A 23,523-nucleotide genomic window follows, 5' to 3' on the forward strand; every position below is an offset into this window, starting at 1 on the left:
TCCAAACCCTGATGTCACACTTGGAGGACTTGGCAATGCTCCCTAGCCACAGAGCTTCCTTCCACTGCCCTGTGTGGAGAAGTGGGTGAATGGGGCCCATTTCCTTCAGCTGACTGCTCCCTGGAGCCATTTGCTGAGGGCACCTAGACCTCAGGGGGAGCTCCCCCAGGAGTCCCTTGGTATTAATGATGTTGGGGAAAAGAACATTACTGGTTTCTACTTTTCTATAAAAGGATTTCTCTGTATACATGTTTTATATACCTCATTCTGACACCTGTGTATAAGTACGGGAAATTGCTGTGTATTTGACTAATATAAAAACAAAACTCCATGTTGCCAAGCTTTTGTGGGGTATTGTAGGTTACTTTGTCAACAACTGTGTGTGAACATTGCCCATCTTTTCACTCACTCTAGCCTGTACGTGAAAGGCAGCAACAGTTAAATGGTTGGAAATTGCACCTTCTGTGTCCTGTTGTCATCACCAGGAATCTTTCAAGTTGAAGCTGTGGGAAGGATGGATGTATGGGTGTCTCAAGAAGGAAGTTGGTCACTGCCAACCACCCCCCTTCAATGATGTTTGAAATGAAGAGAATTAAAATGAACATCCATACTGTCCTTGTTAGGGACTAGACAAATGGATGGGTGGTAATACTGTGACAACCAAAAGAGGAATGGGTATGGTTGAGAAGGATGGATCTTTGGGCTGCCAGGAGCAGACTTTGGCAGAGGAAGCTGACTGTGGCTGAATCCTAGGGCTCTAGATCGAAAGCTATAACACAGGAATGTTTTTTGGACTTCTGGCAGGGGATTTTAGCAATAGGTGCTCAGGCTCTAGGTATACCCAAGGGTGTCCTCTGCCCATGCCCAGATATTGTTCTACAGTTCTGTCAGAAATGGTCACCTCAGATCATCAGTTTTTTCAAGGAACAAATTTTGCCCTTACATTGGATTCCTCAAGCTATGGGGAGTACAAAGGAAAAATTACCTTTATATCTTTGGGTTTATGGATTTATATTATGCCCATAAACAGGCAGCATCAACTTGCCCCATGGTCAGTCTTCCATAACATCCCTCAGGACCAGACGCACTTCCTACACACAGGGTGGGATAAATGCATGTGTTTCTCCCCATCACTAAGATGGTACATAGCCCTGTGGAAACAAAGCCAGGAAACCCAGGCTGTATGTGTTCATATATTAAGAGGTAGGAATTGAGGGCTCCTGGGGACTTGGCTGGCAGGTGGGAGCCAGCACAGTAGTTTGTGGAAACAAGATGAGGTCATAGCCCTATTTCCCAAAAGGGGCTGCCTCAGGTAAGATGTGCACATTCTCTGGAGCAGGCTGAGGTCTGCCTCAGGAGATGGGAACTAGTTTTGGGAGTGTGAAAACCCCCTGCTATGGGGAGTCATATGGCCTGGATGGAAAGGTGGCCAGCAGATGTTCCATACTTCTGTCTCCGAGTCAGGCCCCAAGTCACTTTTTCACTCTCAGTATTGTCAGTTATGTTAACAGCTTAATTTATTTATTTAGTCTCAATGGCCCAGGTCAGGCCCACCACTCCCACACTTGCTGGGGACAGATAAAGCACAACCAACCATACAACGCTAAACCACGTTGCTGCTGGAAGTCCAGGACTCAACCCTACAGCAAACCTGCAAACTCTACACAGAAGTATAGTCTAAACTCTGGCCAGAAATGACATCCCCCAATTCATCCAGTCTATGTACATTATTTCACATATCACCCAATAGATACAACAAGATAATATTAACAGCAACCACTCTTCTGTATCACACCCCCCACCCCCAATACAACCATCACACATTGCATTTATACCCCAAACCCATTCCCAATTTGTTAAATATGGTGCAAGCTCACAGACACTTAGGAGAGGCAAATCTAGTTGTGCTGTAGAATCCCTTGAGGTCTGGGAACCAAGGTGGAGGGTTCCTCCAGGGCTTTCCAGTGCCTGTGGCCCTGGAGTGTGGCTCAGGAGGCATAGTCAGGAGCTATGAGCTGGGCCAGCCTACAAGGGAGGTAGAAGCCAGATGACCAAGCTCAGGGAGCTGTCTCAGTGTCTTAGATCTGAGATTCTGCCACCACCTCATCCCAATCCAAGTTGCTATTTGGAATAGGAATGTTGATGGGTGAGCAGTGGTTATAATAAGGGTGGGGCCAAGAGACTGTGAGACACCCACCCCAACCCCCGCCTCAGACCTTAGGCCTGTGACAAAGCCATACAATCCTCCAGAACTCATCTAGTTCTAGGTAAAATGTCTCGGGCTTTTGACTGAGGAACCCACCAGAGTATGAGTTATGGGTGACTGAAGCCAGGATATGGGTTTTCTAAAGGACAGAACCTCTTTCTCTCTAGCCTCCAGTCAGTTTCTGTGCTCTTGGTGACTGTTTGTTGAGAAAAGGATGCCACCCAGAATTTCTCAGCCAGTCTCTAGTAGTACACTTTGAGAACACAAAGTGGAAGATCCTCACACATTGATATGGTTCCTAAGATGGCTAGAGCCACCCGCTGGCAGATAGTATAAATTAACCCTCTTAAGATTCTTGGTCAGTTCCATCATACTCTTCACACCCTACTCAGAACATGGAGTGGAAATGGGGAATATCACTGTCATTTTATACCCTTCAAGTGCCACTTGGCCACCAGTCTTCCTCTCATCCACACTCCTACTTGAAGTCCTTCCTCAATTCAGCTAGTCCAGAGACTTCAGAGCCCATAGGCAGGTTCACCCTGGGATCCTGCCCAGCAGGTCCAAGTCATGTCAAGTAGTGTAAGCAAGAGCCTCCTGGAATCCCATTGCCAGGGAGTTCCCAAGGGGTCCCGAGTAACAGATTCCTCCTGGCCCAGAGTCCAGGCTTTTTCTTCTTCACAGCTTTCAGGCGAGTGTTGGACTTATAGACAGTAACCAGGCCCCAAAACCTAGAGAGATGTGTTTTCCTGGTGTGCGCCTGCTCGCCTCCTGGGGAGGTAGTAGAGATGGCTCATTCTGCTTCTAAACAAGCCGCCAATCCACAGGAAGCCCAGACAGTCCTGCTCACAGCAGGGACAGGGTGCAGAGGGGCAGTGCTGGCTGTGGAACGCCCCCCTGCAGGGGGCTGGGCTGGGGCTAGGGGGGTGAATCCCGGGTCAGGCCGTACTGCATGCTCACAGTGTGGTCCAGCTCCTCCAGCTCTGCAGGCAGTGGGATGCCCAGCTCTCCCAGATACAGGGAGAGGGCCTCAAAGGAATCCTCCAGTTTTGAGAATGCTGGTCTAGAAAAAAATGGGGTGAATTAAAGGCAGATGGAAATCAGTAGGACCATGGGGTGGTATGAAAGGAATCCAGGCAGAGGCTCAGTCACTTCCTGGTTATGACCTCAGGCAAATCCTTTAACCTCCTTATGCCTCCAAGAGAAATGGGCATAATATGTTACTGTTCCCTCACAGGATTACTGTAAAGGTTAAGGATAACACTGTGAGAAGGCGGGCCCAGCTGGATGCACTGGTACATGCCTGTAATCCCAGTGACTCAGGAGGCTGAGGCAGGAGGACTGCAACTTTGAGATCAACCTCAGCAACTTAGCAAAGTTGAGACCATCTCTAAAAAATAAAAGGGCTAGGGATGTTGTTCAGTGGTTAAACATCTCTGGGTTCAATCTTGGCCCCCCCAAACCAAAAAACTTTCTTTGTGCAACTTAGCAAGGCCCCCCCAAAAAACATTTATCATGTTGGACCAGGGATTTTGGGTGTTTCAGGCACTCATTCTACCACAGAGCCATATCCTCAGCCCTTCTAGTTCTCTTATAGTCCAGAAGACAGCAATCCATGTTTAAAATTAAAATTGTACCCTAAACAATCTTCTTTACTTGGATTGACTTTTTCTTCACAACATTTGTCACCTTCTAAATATTCAATATAGTTTATTTTCTGTTGTTTATGAACTCCCCTTGGGAGGCATGTGCTTACCACTAAGCAACATCCTCAGCCCCAATCTCCTTGTTAGAATACTCCATGAGGGTAGGCACCTTTGTTTTTTTCAGCACTGTAATTCAAGCACTTAGAATTGCACCTAGCACATGGTAGGCACTTAATATATATATTTTGGAATATACACAGGCATTTAGAATGACTCAGAACGGATATTAGCAAACAAATATTGTGTAGTTCTACAATTTTTTTAATATTTATTTTTCAGTTGTAGTTGGGCACAATACCTTTATTTATTTATTTTTACGTGGGGCTGAGGATCAAACCTAGGGATTTGCACGTGCTAGAACACTCTGCTGCTGAGCCACAACCCCAGCCCCCACAATTTTTTTTAAAGTTGTTAACACTGTTGTTATTGAAGGATTGCTGTCTTCTGGACTATAAAAGAACTAGAAGGACTGAGGATATGGCTCTGTGGTAGAAACGTGTGCCTGGAATAGCCCAAAATCCCTAGTCCAACATAATAAATGTTTGTTTTTGTGTGTGTGGTGCTGGGGATTAAACACAGAATCTCACACATACTATGCAAGTATTCTACCACTGGGCTACATTCTCAGCACTATGATTATGACTTTTTTTTTTTTTGAGGTACAGGGGATTGAATCCAGGGTGCTCTGTCATTGAGCTACATCCCCAGGCCTTTTAACTTTATTTTTGAAACAAGGTTTCACTAAATTGTTGAGGCTGGTTTGGAACTTATGATCCTCCGCCTCAGCCTCCTGAGTCACTGGGATTATAGGCATATGCCACCATATCTGGCAAGCCCCATGATTTTTTTTTTTTTTTTTTTTTGGTACCAGGGATTGAACTCAGGGGCATTTGACCACTGAGCCACATCTCCAGCCCTATTTTATATTTTATTTAGAGATAGGGTTTCTGAGTTGCTTAATGCCTCGCTTTTGCTGAGGCTGGCTTTGAACTTGAGATCCACCTGTCTCAGTCCTGAGCTGCTGGGATCATAGGTGTACGCCACTGTGCCTGGCAAGCCCCATGATTTTTGATATTTGATAGCAAGAAGACAACAAGGATTCTAGTTTTCTAATGCATGAACTTAAAAAAGATATTGGCTAGAGCTGGGGTTGTGGCTCAGCGGTAGAGCACTCACCTTACACGGCAAGTCCATGGGTTCGATCCTTAGCACCACATAAAAATAAATAAATAAAAAAAGTATTGTGTCCAACTACAACTAAAAAATAAATATTAAAAAAAAGATGTGGGGGGCTGGGGATGTGGCTCAAGCGGTAGCGCGCTCGCCTGGTGTGCGTGCGGCCCGGGTTCGATCCTCAGCACCACATACCAACAAAGATGTTGTGTCCACAGAGAACTAAAAAAATAAATATTAAAAATTCTCTCTCTCTCTCTCTCTCTCCTCTCTCACTCTCTCTTTAAAAAAAAAAAAGATGTCGGCTAACTTTGGTAATATTGAAAGCCATCACTTGAGAAGAATTAAGGCAATTTTAAGAAGACATTTTTTTATGCATGGTACTAGGGATTGAACCCAGAGCCTTGCATACTAGGAAAGTGCTGTACCACTGAGTTACAAGCTAATCCCCAGCCTTTTTTTCTTCTTTAAATATTTTATCTAGTTGTTGATGGACCTTTATTTTATTTATTTGTATGTGGTGCTGAGAATCAAACCCAGTGCCTCACACGTGTGAGGTAAGTGCTCTATCACTGAGTTACAACCCAAGCCCCCAAAGCCTCCCCCTTTATGGGGGGCGGGGTGCTGGGGATTGAACTCAGGGCCTTGTGCATGTGAGGCAAGCACTCTACCAACAGAGCTATATCCCCAGCCCCACCCTACCCCAGCCCTTTTTATTTTTTGAGACAAGGTGTCACTAGGTTATTGAGACTGGCCTCAAAACTCGTGATCCTCCTGCCTCAGCCCTTTAAGTTGCTAGGATTATAGGTGTATACCACTATGTCCAATTTAAGACTTTTTAAAAGAATAAATGGGCAAGGCACAGTGGCACATGCCTGTAATTCTAGTGGCTCAGGAGGCAAGTTTAAAGCCAGCCATAGCAATTTAGTAAGGCCCTAAGCAACTTAGTGAGACCTTGTCTCCACATAAAAAATAAATAAAAAACAGGCTGGTCATGTGGTTCAGTGGTTAAATGCTCCTGGGTTCAATCCCTGGTACTAGTAAATAAAAAAATAAACAAAAGAAAAGAAAAAAATAATGCATAAAGTTGCTCATTGTAGTTAGAACCTACTGTTTTGTTTTGTTTTTTTGCCGGGGTGTGGTGGAGATTGAATCCAGGGCCTGAAGCATGCTAGGCAAGCGCTCTAACACTGAGCTACACTCTCAGTTTAGTACCTATTATAATGAGGAACTGGAAAAATCTGAACATTTACATTATATAGATTATAATACGTTCACAGTCTCTTAATAGTATTTCATGTTGCCAACAAAAGTGATAAAGAAGACTGGGTAGTAAGTAGGAAAATGCAGAGCAAAATAAAAAATTTTATTTACTATGAAAAAATGCACATTTATGGACAGGGAAATATAAAAGCATGAAGTCACTTGTATTAGAATGGCTTAGGTGAATTTTCTTCTATTATTATTTTTGAAAAATTGGTGGGGTGTGCTGGGGAATCAAACTTAGAGCCTCACGTATGCTAGGTGAGCAATCTTAACAACTGACCTACAACCCTAACACTTTAAAAATTTTTTGTAGCATTGGGGATTGAACCCAGGGCTGCCATATCTAGACAAGGGCTCTACCACTGAGCTATACCTCCAGCCCCACATTTCTTCTTTTAAACTTTGATTTAGGTCAGACTTGGTAGCACATGCCTGTAGTTCCAGCTACTTGGGAAGCTGAAGCAGGAGGATTGCAAGTTCAAGGTCAGTCTGGGTAACTTAGTTGAGACTCTGTCCCAAAATAAAATAAACAGCACTAGAGATGTAATTCAGAATAAAAAAAAAATCCAGAAAATTTTCCTTTAATAGCTGTGTCTCTGTGTCCCATCCAGCTCACTTGATACTATGCCTTTGTCTCTCTCCCCTCAAACCTGGTATATGTCAGAGTTGTCAGGTAGCTTCAGGGTTTGACAGCTGCAATCTTGAGCTCAATGCTTCTGCTGCCCCTTGTGCCTGAGAAGATCTTGGAGGCGACTTAAGGCTGGAGAAGCATCCCAAGACCCTATAAGCTGGGAGAAAGGGGTAGGATACCAACCTGCTCTCAGGCTCCAGTTTGCAGCAGATAGCAGCCAGGGGAAAGAAGGCTGGGGGGCAGTCTGTGGGGACAAACTTCTCCCAGAAAAGCTTCACGTTCAGGCCAAAGTCCAGTGTACGAGGCAGGCAATCAGGATCTGCATACACTTGCCCAATGATCTGTTGATAAAATAGCTGGTTAGAAAGGACTATAGAAGGCACCTATATGGCAGGGGAAAGGGATGCTGGTGTGCGAACAGAAGAATGCACAAAAGAAGGAGTGGTAAAAACTAGATTAAAGAGCTGCTTGCTTTCATCTCTCTAGAATTTGCTAATCCAGACCTCTCTTTCCACGGAGAATCTGGTTACTAAGGAGGGTATGGAAGACAGCAGAAGGACAATGTTCTAAATTGGCACCTAAAGGCTCCCAACTTCCACTCATCCCAACTTGCCCTGCCTGTTCCTCTTATGGCTGTGTTTAGAGTCAAGGCTCTGTGAGGTGAGGGGCTAGGTTTGATTCATGTCTGAAACTCTGGCACCAGTTTACTCCTTTGTACTCAGCAGATGCTCAATTGACATCTATTAAAGAAGAATCTTTTTTTTGGGGGGGTAGTACTGGGGATTGAATGAATGAACCCAGGGCCTTCTACTTGCTAGGCAAGTTCTTTACCACTTAGCTACATCCTCAGCAATTTTTTAAAAAAAATTTTATTTTGAGATGGGGTCTTGCTAAATTGCCCAGGCTAGCCTGGAACTTGGGATTCTCCTGCCTTTTCCTCTTGAATAGCTGGGATTAAAGCTGTGCACCACTGCACTCCACAAAGAAAATTACTAAAACAACAACAAAAACTTTCCTTCATTGTTCTAACCAATCTTAGTCTCTCCTTTCCTTTCCCACTCACAACTTTGTGGAAATGACAGAAGCCTTCAAATGTCTCATTGGTTCTATGAGAGGACTAAGCAGGTTGTTGACTGACTGCTTTGAGATATACTGAGCTCTGTTGCTGGATGACTGCTAAGTTGCTAAAGGCAGGAATCCTTCTAAGATTCAGTCTGTATCCAGTGGTTCCTACCACAGGGTTGGTACTTCCAGTTGATGGGTTTAGGTCCTGGGGAACAACGAACAGAGGGGAATTGGAAAAGGCTACAGTTGGCCTAAAAACTAATAGCACATGAACAATCCCTTGCCTTTCCTACTGGTAATTTTTTTTAAATTTTTCAAAACCAGTACTGGGTATTGAACTTAGGGGTGCTCTACCACTGAGCTATATCCCTAGCCTTCTTAAACACTTTTGAGACAGGGTCTTGCTAAGCTTCCAAGGCCTCAAATTTGTGATCCTTCTGCCTTAGCCGCTAAATCACTGTGATTCCAGGTGTGTGTCACCACATCTGGCTTCCTACTAGAATTCTGATGTCAATTGAGCATCTGCCCCTTACTTCCATGTGACGAAGAACTACCCACTGCCCCTTTTTGAGCCTCCATTTCTTCACCTGAAACAACCTCCTTAGTCCTCTCATAGGACCAATGAGACTCAAATGTGGAATGTATTACAAATACTAAAACTTTATATCACATTGATTTTATGGTGAGCTATTCATCCCTAGGAGGAAAGGCCCTCAAACATGAAATGAGGCAGGGCTGCTAGGCCTGCTGCCTCAGACCTGGCCTCTGTGCCAAAGCTCACCTCGCAGAGAACGATCCCAAAAGAGAAGACATCCACTGTCTCATCGTAGCTCTTTCCTTGGGGAATAGAGGAGAGTAGACTGTTAAGTTTACATCTCTTACCGCTCTTCACTGGGTGTAAGGTCAAGCCAACCCAGAGACAAAAACCAGGACTACAGAACAGGTTCTGGGGGATGCCCCAAAGGCTGCCCAATATGGGTTCCATTTGAAAATCATTTCTACTCAGTTTTGAGTGGCCTGCCTTGGAGAGACTTTATACAGCATTGCCCAGATGCAACTGCATAGTACAGGGGAAAAGAATTGCACCCACATTCATTTAGATTCTGCTTTCAGCCAGCTGTGTGTTCCACGGCAAGCCACTGAACTTCTCTGGGCCTCAGACTCTGAAAAGAATTGCATCAGGCCTTTCAATCCTGTGCCTTTCAAGAATGCCTGGGCTGGTTTGAGTATTATCCACCAGGGGGCACCATACTTCAGTTCTCAGCCTGGAGAGAGGAAAAGCTGAGGTTGGGCAATGAATACACTGAGTTCTCAGCCACCCTTGGGGTGCAAAAGCCAGCCTTTTGTGAAACCAGACTTTACCCTATGTCAGGCACAATAATCAGTGCCCACTCATGAGCTCAGGGAGGAGGGAGTTTATAAGGTCTGGCCTGCTGAAACCATCAAGCCCCCAGCTCTGGATGTCTGGCCCTACACTTCTCAGGCCTCCCCAGAAGTTCTCGGGGTTCAGCTACAAGATGTGGCTTGTTTTCACTCAGGGACATTCCCTTCAGAGTTTCAGGACTCACCATTCAGCATCTCAGGAGCCATCCAGTAAGGGTTTCCCACCACTGTGTAGCGTTTTTTGCGGTCATTCTTGCGCAAGCTGCGTTTCTTGGTGGTGGCCTTCTCTACTGGGGGCCTTTTCCTCTCTTCCACTATAAGCCGCGACAGCCCAAAGTCTGCTACCACCACAGTCTTGTCCTGGTTGGACAAGGACCAGGTCAGGACTTGGTGGGGGATGTTCTCAAACCTGGCTGCAGGGTGTGGGCATAGGCAAGAGAAAAGGAGCAAAGGTACACAGCAAAGGAGAGTCACAGTAGAAATAGATGTGGCTGTGCGTTTGTATTTCTATCAGTCTGGTGTATGCTGTTGGCAGATTCCCAGCTCAAGAGAAGGTTTACAATAGAACCACAGCAACCCTGGAGGAGTAGGACTCTGGAACCTGTAGAATGGAATTTAAAGGTGGGACAGGGATTTGTTTTGTTTTTTCCTGTTCTGCCTTTTTCCAAAAAAGATTTGAGGTAGTTGCTAGAACCAGGATGAGAGAGAAAATGATAAGGTGGAGGCAGTTAGTGGGGGTGACTTGGTGAGATAAGCTTTTGGGATAGCTATAGGGCAGTCATGCGAGAAGGGATTAAGAATGTTTGGTGTGGGTCCAGAGAGTGGGGGCTAGGGCCGGTTGGTAGACACCAGGGAAGCCAGATTGCAAGTCAATAGGAGTAACAATAGTGTAACAACCACAGCTGAGGGGTTGTGGGAGGAATGCTAGCCTCAAACTGGTCACTGTAAATTTATTAGCTCTTAGCCTCAGATTGAGGTTTCAGGTTCAAATGCTATAAAACAGGGTTAGCAATGAGCTGTTTTACAGGGGCAAAAAATGGTAAATCATCAGGGTTCTATATGCTATTAAAGAACTTCCAAGGTCCCTCCAACTTTTTATAGTGTTAAGGGTCAACCCCAGTGCCTTGTAAGAGCTCTATTACTGAGCCACCTCTCCCAGCCATGAGGTCCCTTCTAGTTAAAAGAATTCAAAGAGGTCACATTGTATCTGCATGTGTCTGGGAACTTCCAGAAGACAGGAGTGCCTTGTAAGCAGCAGGAAGGGTAAGATAAGGAGCCCTCAGGCAACACCTGAAGTCAGAACCCATGCTCAGCTTCCTTGGTGACGTGGAATTCAGGAGGGCTGGCCCTAGGGAGGCTCCAGCCAGGCCCAGAGTGAGGGACATACCAACTTGATGAGGCAGTTGTGTGAATTCAGATCCCGGTGGATGATGCACATGGAGTGCAAATAGGCCTAGAACAGAAACACCAGTCAAAGCCCAGTAAACCAACCACACTCTGATTCTGGAAACTGCTCTATTCCCAGGGCAACCCTGCCTAGCTTCAGAACCTAACCTGAACAGTGGACTCAAGCCCCCGCCACAGCTACTTCTTGTTCCAACACCAACTGGAAGACAAAGGCTGCCTGGGTTTCCTCTCCCTCCCTGCTGCCATCTCCTGCCCATCTTTTTGTTCACCAGTCACTAACAAAGCTGGTCTAAGACCTCATTGCTCTCTCTTTAAGTCCTCAATTCCACTGGGCCACGGGGTCATGGCCCTTGCAGCTCCCTATCACCTCTACCCATTTTACTTAGATCAAGGCCATCTGAAATGAATGCCTTCAGATGTAAGCTCCCTCCTTTCCCCCTACCTTGAATCTCTTGACTTCAGCCATTTTGGATCTTTTCCTGCCTGTAATAAAGAAGAAGTGACCTCCTTCCTGGTCTAACTAGCTCTATGTTCATGACACCTTTCCCCTGAGACTCTACTCTCTGGACCTATACTTTAACTTCACCCATTCCCCCTCCCCCATACTGGGGGTGGAAACCAGTGCTTCAGACATGCTAGGCAAGTGCTCTCCCACTGAGTCATATCCCCATCCCACCCTCTTCTATCTAAATGTTTTTAAACAAGTTCCTGTTAGCTATTTTCCCTCTCCAGGGCTCCACCTTGGTTCTTATCACTTCTTTTTTCCTTCTCTTTCCTTGCAAATGCAAAAAGAGCCACTGCTCCTTCTCCAGGCCCCTGCAATGCTGCTTTCAGCCTCTAGCCTCCTGGAACTGTTCACACCTGGGGCAACACACTCTAAACTGGAGTTCATGATCTGGTTGCCTGCCTTGCTCAAAGGCTGTAGGCACTTTTTCCATGTTCCCTGCTCCTAAGACCTTTGTATATCTGTTTTTTCCCTTCCAGCCTCCTCAGTGTCAGCCCTTCTCAAAGCCATCTTTCTACCCATTACATGGATGCCTTTTCTGTCCCACAACTCCAGCTGCTCCTTTTCTGCAGATGACTAGGTGACCAACAGCCCATCCCTAACCCGCTGCCTCAAAGAAATAGTTTCCTACCAGGAGATGGTGGAAGGTTCTGCTAGCAGATCAGTTTCAGGAGGCACCAATGCAAGGTCTTCCCAATCCCAGATTTTTTTTCCCTGACCATCACTGCGACATCAGGTATCTCAAGTTACCTTGACTCTTTCCCCAACTCCTGTTCTCTCACTGCCAAACAGTTTCTCCATTTAGACTCCATCATGTCCCTCTGTTGGTACCTTAATTTATTATTTAATTTATTTTTGGTACCTTAATTTAGAAATCTGAAATGCTTTACTGTCCCTCTCTAACAATCCCTTCTGAGATTCTCCCAATTCTATCCCAATCTATGGACTATTCCAGACTCACCTTGGAAAAGATGAGGCTCTGGTAATGAAACATTACTTAAAAAGTGCTTAAAAATCTATTTGTCTTGGGCTGGGGTTGTGGCTCAGAGGCACAGTGCCCGGCTAGCATGTGTGAGGCACTGGGTTCGATCCTCAGTACCACATAAAAATAAAATAAAGATATTGTGTCCACCTATAACTAAAAAATAAATATTTTACAAAAATCTATCTTTTGAAACATAGGAACTCGAATCTACTGTTTCAAACTAATACTGCCTTCATGGACCTCATGTAAAGAACAGTGGTTAAAATCTCAGATGTGGATGGGTCAGACTAACCAGCCCAGGACTCCAGCCCTGTCTCTAAAAATTTAGCCTCAGCTTCATATCTGGAAATGGAGGGTTGTGAAGAATAAACATGTTCACATGTGTTAATCCCTCAGCTTAGTGCCTGGCACATACGAAGCACTTCGAACTTGCCAACTGTAAAGACTGCTAAGATTGGATCATTAATTCCTGGGAATATATACAGTTTCTTCCTTTATCCTCCCAGGTTTTTGCTGCTGTCATCATCTAAATCTTTGGGCTTCTCTGCTAATGTGCACTTTTATCTAATTCTAGCCCATCCTTCAGAACTCATTGGGAACTCATTTCTTCCTTCTGATTTCCTAGGCAATGAGGTCTCTGCTTGCTTCAAGGGCTCTCAGCACTTGAACACCTCTGTGATAGCAAGACCAGGCCATCTTGTGTTATGGTTTGCCTCTGTAATTTACCTGGCCTATTCCCCATTTATCTTTAGAGATTTGGAATCCTTTGAGAAAAGGGTTGTAGGCTGAGAACAGTTGGCCAGAAGCAATTTCACTGGCCCTGAGAGAGAAACTTAACAGCTCCTTAGTGACCCAGCCTACACAATATGTACAGGATGGGATATCTGTCTTTGAGAGCAGTCCAGAATCTTCACACTTCTCCCTACTCCTGTGATGGCAGAGTTTTAGATTGGACTCACCATTCCGGAGGCGATGCCTTTTGCGAATCTGACCTTCTGCTGCCAGGGGAATGGGTCCTGCAGGGTAGGGGAATGCCAGTCAGGGGCTGTGGCCACAAGTGGTGCAGGCCCCATGGGTCAGCATGGTATGCATATGCCAGTGCAGCCTCCCTGTCTGTGCTTGTTCCCCCCAACATGATCTTTGGGGACACAGGTGTCACTCTGAACAGCCTGCCAAGGCTCTTGGTGACTATGGGGCAGTATGCTCACCACACTGCGCAGAAAATCCTTCAGTGTACCCCCCTCAATGTATTCTGTCAGCAGGTTCAGCTTCTTGTCCTTGTATAGCACACCAATGAACTTGAGCACGTTGGGGTGGTCTAGGCTGCGCATCACTTTCACCTGGGTGAGGGGTAGGAGAAGGCCAGAGGGTGGATGGCTAACTTTTCACCAAGTCCTCTTCCTTCCACCTGCCAGGGAGTCAGCTCAGCAAGCATGAACTGCCTCTCCTGCCTCCTATCTTTTTTTTTTTTTAATATTTATTTTTTTTTAGGTGTAGATGGACACAACACAATGCCTTTATTTTTATGTGGTGCTGAGGATTGAACCCAGTCCCACCTGTGTTAGGTGAGCGCTCTATTGCTGAGCCACAATCCCAGCCCCTCTCCTATCTTATATGATGTGGCCAGGCACTAGGATCAGGGAGAGGGAAGAACACCACTATGTGGATGGGGACGGCCTTATAGGCTTGGCCCTTGGGATCTTGCCTTTCTAGGAACTTTGCTGGTGAATTGGAGTGGAAGGGCCCAAGAATGAAACAAAGGCCTATTCTAGCACCTAGAATACAGGCGTTCCCAACTGAAGCTCCTCCATGGAGGAATGTGGGAAGGATGGTAAAAACTATAGATTATCAAGGGGTGTCAGTTTTCTGGGAGTCCTATTCTAGGCGCCCTATAGGGTGTTCAGTTGGTGACAGTAGCACCAAGTGGGGAATTAAATTGGTCTGTTTTTTTAATCCATCATTCTCATAGTCTGAGAGTTTCTCTGAACCACATCTTGTTTGTTATCACATTCCTTGTACCCAGCTTGTTTATTTTTTTAGTACCAGGGCTTGAACCTAGGGGTGGGGGTGGGGGCTTTAACACTGATCTATATCCCCAGTCCTTTCTTTTCTTTTTTTTTTTTAGTTGAAGATGGACACAATATGTTCATTTTATTTATTTATTTTTATGTGGCGCTGAGGATCGAACCAGGGCCTAGCACATTCGAGGCAAGTGCTCTACCGCTGAGCCATAACTCCAGCCCCCCTTTCTTTTTTCTTTTTTTAAAATTTTGACAGGGTCTTGCTAAGTTGCCAGAGGCCAGCTCAAACTTGCAATCCTCCTGCCTCAGTCTGAGTCATTGGGATTACAGGCATGTGCCATGATGCTTGGCTTTGTGCTGTTTTTAAATAAGTTTTCATTGAACAAATAAATTATGTTATAATTTAGAAGGGATAGAGATATTCCTCTAGTGCTGCTCAGTCTTTAAGACAGAGATTCCAAACTAAGTTTTCTCTTGAAACCACTAACCCTCTTCCAATGGTGACACTAAAATCCCACCCCCTACTCCACTTTCTTTCTCTCTCCCTCCCTCCCTCCCCCAAGCCTTTCTTTTTTGGTACCAGGGATTGAACTCAGGGGCACTTAACCTCTGAGCTACATCCCCCAGTTCCCCCCCTGCTTTTTTTTTTTGGTACTGGACATTGAACTCAGGGGTACTCGGCCACTGAGCCCCATCCCCAGCCCTATTTTGTATTTTATTTAGAGACAGCATCTCACTGAATTGCTTAGTCTTGCTGTGGCTGAGGCTGGCTTTGAACTCACGATTCTTCTGTCTCAGCCTCCCAAGCCACTGGGATTACAGGTGTGAGCCACCATGCCTGGCTCTTTCTTTTTTAAAAAGAGAGGGTGTCACTACAGTGCTGAGGTTGGCCCTGAACTCTGGGTTCAAGGAATCCTCCTGCCTAGTGGTTTAGACTACAGGCACAGTGGCAGCTCCAACCCTACTTTCTTACCTCAGTCAGGAAAGTCTTCTGTGTCTCCTCATCACATCGAATTAACTCCTTCATGACCATCACTTTGCCTGTGGCTTTGTGTGTCACCTACAGAGAGGATGACTATTAATTATGCAGAAACCAGAGGCAGTTCTGGAGAACTGTTTGTGGAAATCTACAGCTGTGGTATAGCTCAATGATAGAGTGCTTGCCTGGCATGCGCAAGGCCCTGGGTTCAATCCCCAGCACCACAAAAAAACAAAAACTAAGCAACTGGCTGTCCCATCCCTTGGAAGATACACTGAGCCACATAAGACCAACAGAGTCCACATGTGGAGGACACAGCATGGGACAACAGGGGACTCTGAGGGAAGTACACCCTCTTCCCTGGAGAGCTGGGCATGCGCGGAGGAGAGGCAAGAATCCAGAGAAGGAAAGTAGGGAAGGAGGCAGGAGGGGACACTGCCAAGCCAAGCAGGGGCTCTGGTCATCTGGTACTGGAGTGAGTCACTTGGGTGAACAGAAGTCTGGTGGGGAAGGAGGGTCAGTGCCACAGACATGCACCAAGGAACCGGGTGGGTGGGGTGAACTCTCCAGCCCCGCTGCCCCACAAGCTGAGATACATGGCTTACCTGACCCCCCCTCCCAGCTTTCAGCAGAGGAGGAGGAGAGAAAGAGAAAGAAGTTAGTCCCTGGGCTGTTCACCAGGTAAACAGGGTGGCAGGAGCCATTCCCCCATCTCTTCCTTGCAGCATGACCAGCACTGGGGCCTGTGGGTACTTTATACACCCCTACTGACAGAAAAGTTCATCCCAACCCTGGTCTCCTGAGCTACAAGCTCACTATAGAAGTGACATTGCCTTTAGATGGCTAGGGCAGGGTGGGGCAGGGCAACCCTTATATCATCATTTGCAGCCAAGGAGGCCTGATGTCCTGCACAGTGTAGAGTGTGGACTCCCCAAAAGAAGGCAAGAGAGGTGGGGGACAGAAAAATGCAGAAGCTGCTGTCTATGCTCACCTTGATGGCCTGCCCAAAGAAGCCCTTTCCCAGGACCTCCCCATGGATCAGGTCACATGGTCGGAAGATCTGCTGTGAGTAGCTGCTAGAACAGCGGAGGGATTCTGAGCGGCTGATGTCTCGGCTGAGCAGCAGGGGCTCCTTGGGGGAGCTTGGGCCAGGGGACTTAGAGATGCTATTACTGCGCCTGAGGATGAGGAAAAATGAGGGTAGAAGAGATAGTCCTCAGAGACCAGTCAGAATACCCTCAAGGTAGAAACCTCAGGTAAATCCATTTGTTCCAATATCTGTAGTTCAGATATCATTACTGGGGAGCAGGGGCTCTTATATTGACAGATGCTACTTTTGAGTTGCAGACACCAGAAGTTTATTTAAGCATAATAAATCCAAAATGGGAAATACAGATGCTAGGGATGTAATTCAGTGGTAGAATACCTGTCTAGCATGCATGAGGCTCTGGATTCAATTCCCAAAACTGTGTGTGTGTGTGTGTGTGTGTGTGTGTGTGAGAGAGAGAGAGAGAGAGAGAGAGAGAGAGACAGAGAGAGACACAGAGTGGGAGGGGAAAAAAAAGGTGGTAGGGGGAACTCTGAGTACTTCCTACCTGGAAGAATTAACTAGATTATATTAATTTATAATGCCCAACATATTACAGCATTATAGACTACCTCCCATATTTGCTTGATTCAAGTTACTAATCAGGTTATAGTGACAGCATATTACCATTCAAAATTATCTGGGAGCAGTAATGATTGATGACTGTTACTTTGATTTATTGAAGAAAGGACAAGGAGGCTGAAGATCACAGCACTAGGTGAACAGAAACCCTGCAAACTTCTTTCTGGGGTATACTCCTGCTTTACTGGGATACCCAGAGGACTGAGGTGGGTGGCTCTTGGCTTGTCCTGCCACACGGGCTTGCTTGTTCTTGCTCTTTTGTTTTGCTTCTCACTGAACATGCCCACAAGAGCACATAATGGACCTGCTGGATCTTCTTTCCTTCATTCCCTCTATCCTGTATGATGGCCCTCAAGGTATCTAAACTGATCTCCAGCCCCCCATATGTTCCCTTTTCCAGGTCATGCATTTATAGACCTTCTCTGCCTTTGGTGCTCTGCCTCTACTAACTCCATCATGCTGACTAACACCAAGTCAGCCAGGAGTGATGGGAACAACCTGTGGGAAGAATCCTCTGTTTCCAACAGAGGCCAGCCGAGAGGGCCCTGACTAACTCTGCCTGTTTGACCAGGGGCTAAAGAACTGGATTTCTAAAGATCCTAATAATATTTCACATGTACTGAGTACTGACCCTAGGCCAACCAACACTGTACAAATCTGTCCCTTTCCACATTTAATCCTAATATAAATGTGAGATAACTGACTCCTCTTCCATAAGCCTCCCACTTGGGGCTTGCACATAGGTGATTGCTCCCTTCCACAGATGTGGCAGACTCTGAGGTATGGGGTGATTGGTTCCTCAAACTAAAACAACTTGACTTCACCTCTTGCTTTGCTTTATCATTTTTAAAGTCCTAATATATACTATATTTTTTACTTTTCTTTCTTTCTTTTTTCTTTTTTTCTTTTTTTGGCAGTTCTGAGGATTGAACATAGGGTCCTCTACCATTGACCTATACCCCCATCCCTTTTTACTTTATTTTTGAGACAGGGTATCACTAAGTTGCCCAGTTTGGCTTATAACTTGTGATCCTCCTGCCTCAGCCTCCTGAGTCACTGGTATTATAGGCATGAATTACTGTGCCTGGCTCATTATATATACTTATTCAATCCTACCTGTGCCTATGCTCCCAGTTCTGAGCTCCATACTTCCTCCATGTTGCCCTTTAGTGTTTAACATCACTACTTCTTTTCTAGCTCAGGAATTCAGTGGAGAGAGCCTAACTTTTGTTTCTAAGAAAACCTGGCAAGCAGCTGGGTCTGCATAGACCTTGGTTATAAAAAGCGATTCCCATAGGGTAGATGGGTCAATAAAAGCCCTAATAGCCTGTTCCTGGCCAGATGGTTTCCTTCTAATGTTGCTGGACTTCAAAAGTCAGCTCAGCTTCGGAGGTTGAAACACAGGACAGAATAGAGCTGGGGTGGGAGATGGCACCTCAGGGAGCGTCTCCTCAGTGTCCCCTCCAGATTGTCCTTGGTGTCCAGAGTGCTGAGGGTGTGAGAATGTCCATCATTCTGTATGTGGGGAGAAAGCCGGGCATCTAACCGCAGCTGGTCCAGGCGCTGGGAGACGGGGTCATGTTCAATCAACAGCTGAAGTGTCTGGCTTGTTTGGCTAATTGCATCTTCCACCTATGGCCAAGAGCAGTGTAAGGCTGGCTCCCACAGGCTGCCCCATCCCAGGCTATCCACTGCCATCCCAGATGAGCCAAGCATTGTGGCCAATGTTCCATTTGGCTAATGGTGGTCTCCAGATACCAGCAGCCTCAGAGTAACCTCTGCCTGACATTCTGGCAGCCCTGTCATCTGCTGCCCTAAGAACCTGCTAGTGACAAAGGAGGTCACTAGTGGCCACAGGCTCAGTGCCAAGACAAAGAAATGGCTACAGCCTAATCTTCTGAGAGGGTCTGTTCCATGTCCCACCCCCACAGACAGATAAGACATGCTGTACCTCCTCCACTTGGAGTGTGCGGACAGGGGTGCCGTTGATCTCCAGGATGCGGTCCCCAGGGTGGATGGCATTGCGGTTGTTGGGACTGATGTGCATCCGGTTGACCCTAAGCCAGACAGGAGTTGAAGCAGGATGAAGATATCCTAAAAACTCACCAGACTAATTATGCTTGAGCAGATAAGGTTCACCAGACCCCAGGCCCCACTGATCCACATGGCCCAGGCACCTCTCCCCCCAACAGAAAGGTAACATCCTTTGCAGGATGTTCCACCTCAGTGAAGAGCATCGGCACTCACCTAGTGGTCTAAACCAGAAACTTGGACATCACCTTCCTCTCTGGAGTTCCCTCATTCCCTCCCTCCCTCCCCCCACCCCCTGCCCATTTCTGAGAATCCTGCCTTCTCTCCATCACCATAGTTACCAACACATCTTACCTGGATCACTGCAACAGCCTCCTAACTGGTCTCTATGTCTCTAGACTCTTTCCTTCTCCCATGTAACCTCCATACCAGTGATTCTTCTAAAAGGTCAACCTGGTCACTTCACCTTGTTGATTAAATCCCTCAATGAACCTGCTGGATCTTCATAATCCAGGCTTTCTAGTCTCTCTTTTGTTTTTTGTGTATGCTTTTTTTTTTTAAATAGTATTTTTTTTTTTAAAGAGAGAGTGAGAGAATTTTTAATATTTATTTTTAGTTTTCGGCGGACACAACATCTTTCGATCTTTGAGGATCGAACCCGGGCCGCATGCATGCCAGGCAAGCGCGCTACCGCTTGAGCCACATCCCCAGCCCCTTGTGTATGCTTTTTGGTATACCCCCAGCTCTTAATTTTTAAATTTGAGACAGAGTCTGGATAAGTTGCTGAGGCTGGCTTTGAACTTTGATCCTCCTGCCTCAACCCTCTGAGTTGCTGGGATTACAGGTGTCCTCCATGCTTAATAGTCCTTTCTCTGGTTACTGTCAATCAACAATAGACAAAACCACAAACTCCCCGCTCTGTAGAGATGCTTCTCTTCCTCTGCCCTGAATACAATTCCCTCCCCTCTTTTTTATTTGAAGTACTGGGGATTGAAACCAGGGGCAGTCTATTACTAAACTATAGCCCATACCTTTTTAAAATTTTTGGGACAGGGTCTTATGTTGCCAAGGTTGGCCTCAAACTTCTGATCCTCCTAAGCCTCCGAAGACACTGGGATTTCAGAGTGCACTATCATGTCTGGCTCCCCCTCTTTTTTTTTCTAATGAGACTGAAAAGCAAAGCTTACTTCCTCCTGATTTCGTCAACCCTAATACTTCTCACCTATGTTGTAAGCTCTGACTTCATGCCCAACACATACAAGCAATATTTACAGGGTAATGGCACTGGTGTCTGATTACTGGTATTGCATGAACATGACCCTTATCTTTTCCTTGGCCTGGACCTAGGATGGAGTCTTATCCTCTTCGGGCCACGGATCTCATTTTTTCCTTTCTTCATTCATTCATTTACTCAAACAACAAAACAATAATAAAAGAATGCCTGCCAATGCTAGTCACTATTCCAGTCCCTGGGCATGTAGTATTGAATAAGACAAATCAATTTCCTCTGGATGTTACATTCTAGTCAGGAGAATAGATGATAATTAAACTAATATACATTAATTGAGTCAGATAATTTTTTTTTTTAAAGAGAGTGAGAGAAAGAGGGAGAGAGAGAGAGAATTTTAATATTTATTTTTTAGTTATCGGCGGACACAACGTCTTTGTTTGTATGTGGTGCTGAGGATTGAACCCGGGCCGCACGCATGCCAGGCGAGCGCGCTACCGATTGAGCCACATCCCCAGCCCAAGTCAGATAATTTTGAAGAACAAACATGATCTAAAATCTGACACCTGAAAATGAGAGACTCTGGCTCTAAGCATCTGATAGGAAGCAGTCTAGGGCCAGGTGTGCTTACTATATAGTGAGCTCCAGGAAAAGATGGGAGATGAGGATTAAGGGAGCTTTGCATAAGACTCTGGAGTTCTGAGCTCTTTCAGGCACATCTGTGGACTGCACTGAAGAGTTCCTTAACATACTCACTCTTTCACTTGCACGGTGGTGGCATAGTTGGAGCAGGCACTTTCTACAGACACAGAGAAGCCCCGCCTGTCCTCAGTGGTAGCTGGCATGGAGATGAGTGTGACAGAATAGGGCAGCTGGTCCTGAACAGATTCTGTGGAGAGCCTCTCAAACATGGGTGCCAACACCACCTCATTGTGGCATTTTCCACTGGAGAGAGAACACAAAGGGGGCTGAGCTCCTGAAGGTCCCCCAAACCCCCCCCCCCTGCAGGAAGTTCCCTCAATACTGGACCAGGTGGCTTTAACCAATACTATCTACAGTGTCATCATCACCCTCTGTCATTATTCTTGATGGCTATTAGATAGAGGAAACTGGATTCTCTGGGGTGGGCTGGCACTGGGGGTAGTGAAGTGGATCTGCAATGGGTGGTGTACTAGGAAAAACCCTGGCCTAGGGGTGAGATGATCTTTGTTTTCTTGCTCTGCTTTTGATTTTTTTTTTTTTTAAGTACTTTGCTCCAGGTCCTGTCTCCCTCAGCCCCCACCACACACACTTCTTTTGTCAATCAAGGTAATCGGATATGGTGAGACAGGTGAGCTCTAAGGAGCCTTTGTCTTTAATGGTCTGAGATCTTCCTTGGAGAGCATCTTTACTCTGGGAGGATCTCAGGGTAGAGTGAGGTTAGATGGTAGATAAGGACAGAGGGCACAGAGATGTTAATGGTTCTGCTTATGGACAACAGAGCTGTTTCACAGCATTGCTATGATAGGAATTTGGTGCTCTGACCACCAACAGTCTTTCTACCCAATTCATGCTGCTACAGGCACCTCTTTCCTGGCCACATTGTAGGGGAGAACAGACACAGGGCCACCATCTTACCAGTAGAGTGTGGCATGCTGTACCAGGGCATATGCATCCCCATCCTCGATGATCACCTTGCAGCTCATACAAGCAAAACACTCTGGATGGTACTTGAATTCCCCAGCCACCTGTGATCAGGTAGGGAGAAGGGTACAGAGAGAAAAAGTGAGTCATCACTGTTATTGGAGGGATAGGTGAGTGACTTCAAGTCAGAGCTCTATAAACCCCAGTAAAAAATCTACTCTTTCTAATAAAGAATTAAAATCCAGCCTTTTAATCCTTGACATAGAGCTTCCAAAAGAAGCATCAGATTGGTGCCTCCTGTCACTCCTCAAGGTTAAAATAAACAACAAATAAATAAATGTGTGTGTGTGTGCGCACGTGTGTATATGTATATATTGATCTCAGTCATGAGAATGCATTCCTAGAAATAATCACATGCATTACAAAGGCTCATTCCTTCAACACAGGGTTGGCAAGTCTAGGCTATACTTAAAGCCCTCTGTCTAGAGCAGGTAAGGGAGACAGAATCTTTCGGCCAACTCATTCTAGGTTCTCCCTTTCTGATCCCTGAAAACAACCTAGGTGTATCTTCCTATCAATCTGTAATACTTTCATTTAAGGTCGTTATTCCACTGTACTGTGTCTCCTCCATTGTCTATCCACCCATTCCCAACACTGGACTGTTAAATCTTTGAGGAAAGAATCATAGCTGTTAATAAGTTCACAATAGACACCTGTTGGTAGAATGAATGAAGGGGAGACCCTGACTGATGGGAAGTCCAAAAATGAATGACCACAGGAAACTGGAAGCACAGTCAATAGACTGCGATGACCAAGAAGGGCAGAGATGCAGAGACCCACTCACCATGACAGGTCCTGTCATTAGCAGGGAGCACCCATGGCAGAACTCCCCAAACTTCCTCCAGTAGTCCTTGTGGCAATAAAGCTTCCCATCCTTCTCGTAATACCAGTTGGTGAGGGAATCCTGGCATTCTGAACACCTGTTGAGGCAAGACAAGAACAGAAATGCCCTTAGATCCCTGCCACCATACACACAGGTTGTTCCTGGCTCCCAGGTTCAACAGTCCTCTCTTTGATTCAGAGACAGGAAGTGGGAAAGTTATAGCTTAGTGCCATCTCCCCAAAGGAAGCTGGTTCAGAGTGAATGAGGCTCCCGGAGCTAGCTCTGTACTGCCTGCCTCTGTAAGCAGAGTCTTTGGGTCTTGGAGCCTTCTGAGAATCTAAAAAGAGCCAAGAAACCTCCCCCAGAAAAATGAACATATCAGGAAAATGTGCATATAATTTGGTGTGGAGTGTGTGTGTATCAAGGATTCCCTGAAGCCAATTCATGACTCTAATTAAGAACCTTAGATCTAGACAAATATTTCAATAGGCCAAAGAAGTTCAATCATTTTCACTCTTCAAAACCTACCCATGGGCTGGGGATAAAGCTCAGTTGGTAGAGTGCTTGCCTTGCATGCACAAGGCCTTGGGTTCAATACCCAGCACCACAAAAACAAAAAATAAAAAACCAAGAAACAAAAACCTACCCATTACCAACAGCATTTGAAAAACCAGCCTCTATCTCAGAGCAAAGCCTGTCCAAGGAAGGGACATCACCTTTGTCCTTGGAAAAACCCACAGAGCACTCCTAGGCACATTCCCA

The 23,523-nt window shown here is 45.9% G+C and overlaps 2 protein-coding genes across 4 annotated transcripts in view; both read right to left on the reverse strand.

The window, feature by feature from the left end:
* The window catches only part of SFI1 (SFI1 centrin binding protein), a 322,241-nt gene that overhangs the window by 284,795 nt on the left and 13,923 nt on the right, over positions 1 to 23,523 (reverse strand). The window lies entirely within an intron of this gene.
* The window catches only part of LIMK2 (LIM domain kinase 2), a 70,989-nt gene continuing 48,965 nt past the window's right edge, over positions 1,500 to 23,523 (reverse strand). For all 3 annotated transcript variants that reach the window (XM_081282943.1, XM_081282942.1, XM_081282944.1), the window contains 14 exons: positions 22,723 to 22,858; positions 21,873 to 21,982; positions 21,012 to 21,200; positions 18,948 to 19,053; positions 18,432 to 18,628; positions 16,319 to 16,505; positions 15,322 to 15,408; positions 13,536 to 13,667; positions 13,287 to 13,343; positions 10,818 to 10,883; positions 9,616 to 9,790; positions 8,829 to 8,884; positions 7,166 to 7,323; positions 1,500 to 3,269 (listed from right to left, as the gene is read on the reverse strand). In XM_081282943.1, coding sequence (XP_081139069.1) covers positions 3,125 to 3,269; positions 7,166 to 7,323; positions 8,829 to 8,884; positions 9,616 to 9,790; positions 10,818 to 10,883; positions 13,287 to 13,343; positions 13,536 to 13,667; positions 15,322 to 15,408; positions 16,319 to 16,505; positions 18,432 to 18,628; positions 18,948 to 19,053; positions 21,012 to 21,200; positions 21,873 to 21,982; positions 22,723 to 22,858 — 1,801 coding nt within the window. In that variant the 3' untranslated portion in view covers positions 1,500 to 3,124. The remainder of the gene's footprint in view (positions 3,270 to 7,165; positions 7,324 to 8,828; positions 8,885 to 9,615; positions 9,791 to 10,817; positions 10,884 to 13,286; positions 13,344 to 13,535; positions 13,668 to 15,321; positions 15,409 to 16,318; positions 16,506 to 18,431; positions 18,629 to 18,947; positions 19,054 to 21,011; positions 21,201 to 21,872; positions 21,983 to 22,722; positions 22,859 to 23,523) is intronic.

This window comes from Spermophilus citellus, assembly GCF_964194105.1.
Source record: "Spermophilus citellus genome assembly, chromosome: 3".
NCBI lineage: Eukaryota > Metazoa > Chordata > Mammalia > Rodentia > Sciuridae > Spermophilus > Spermophilus citellus.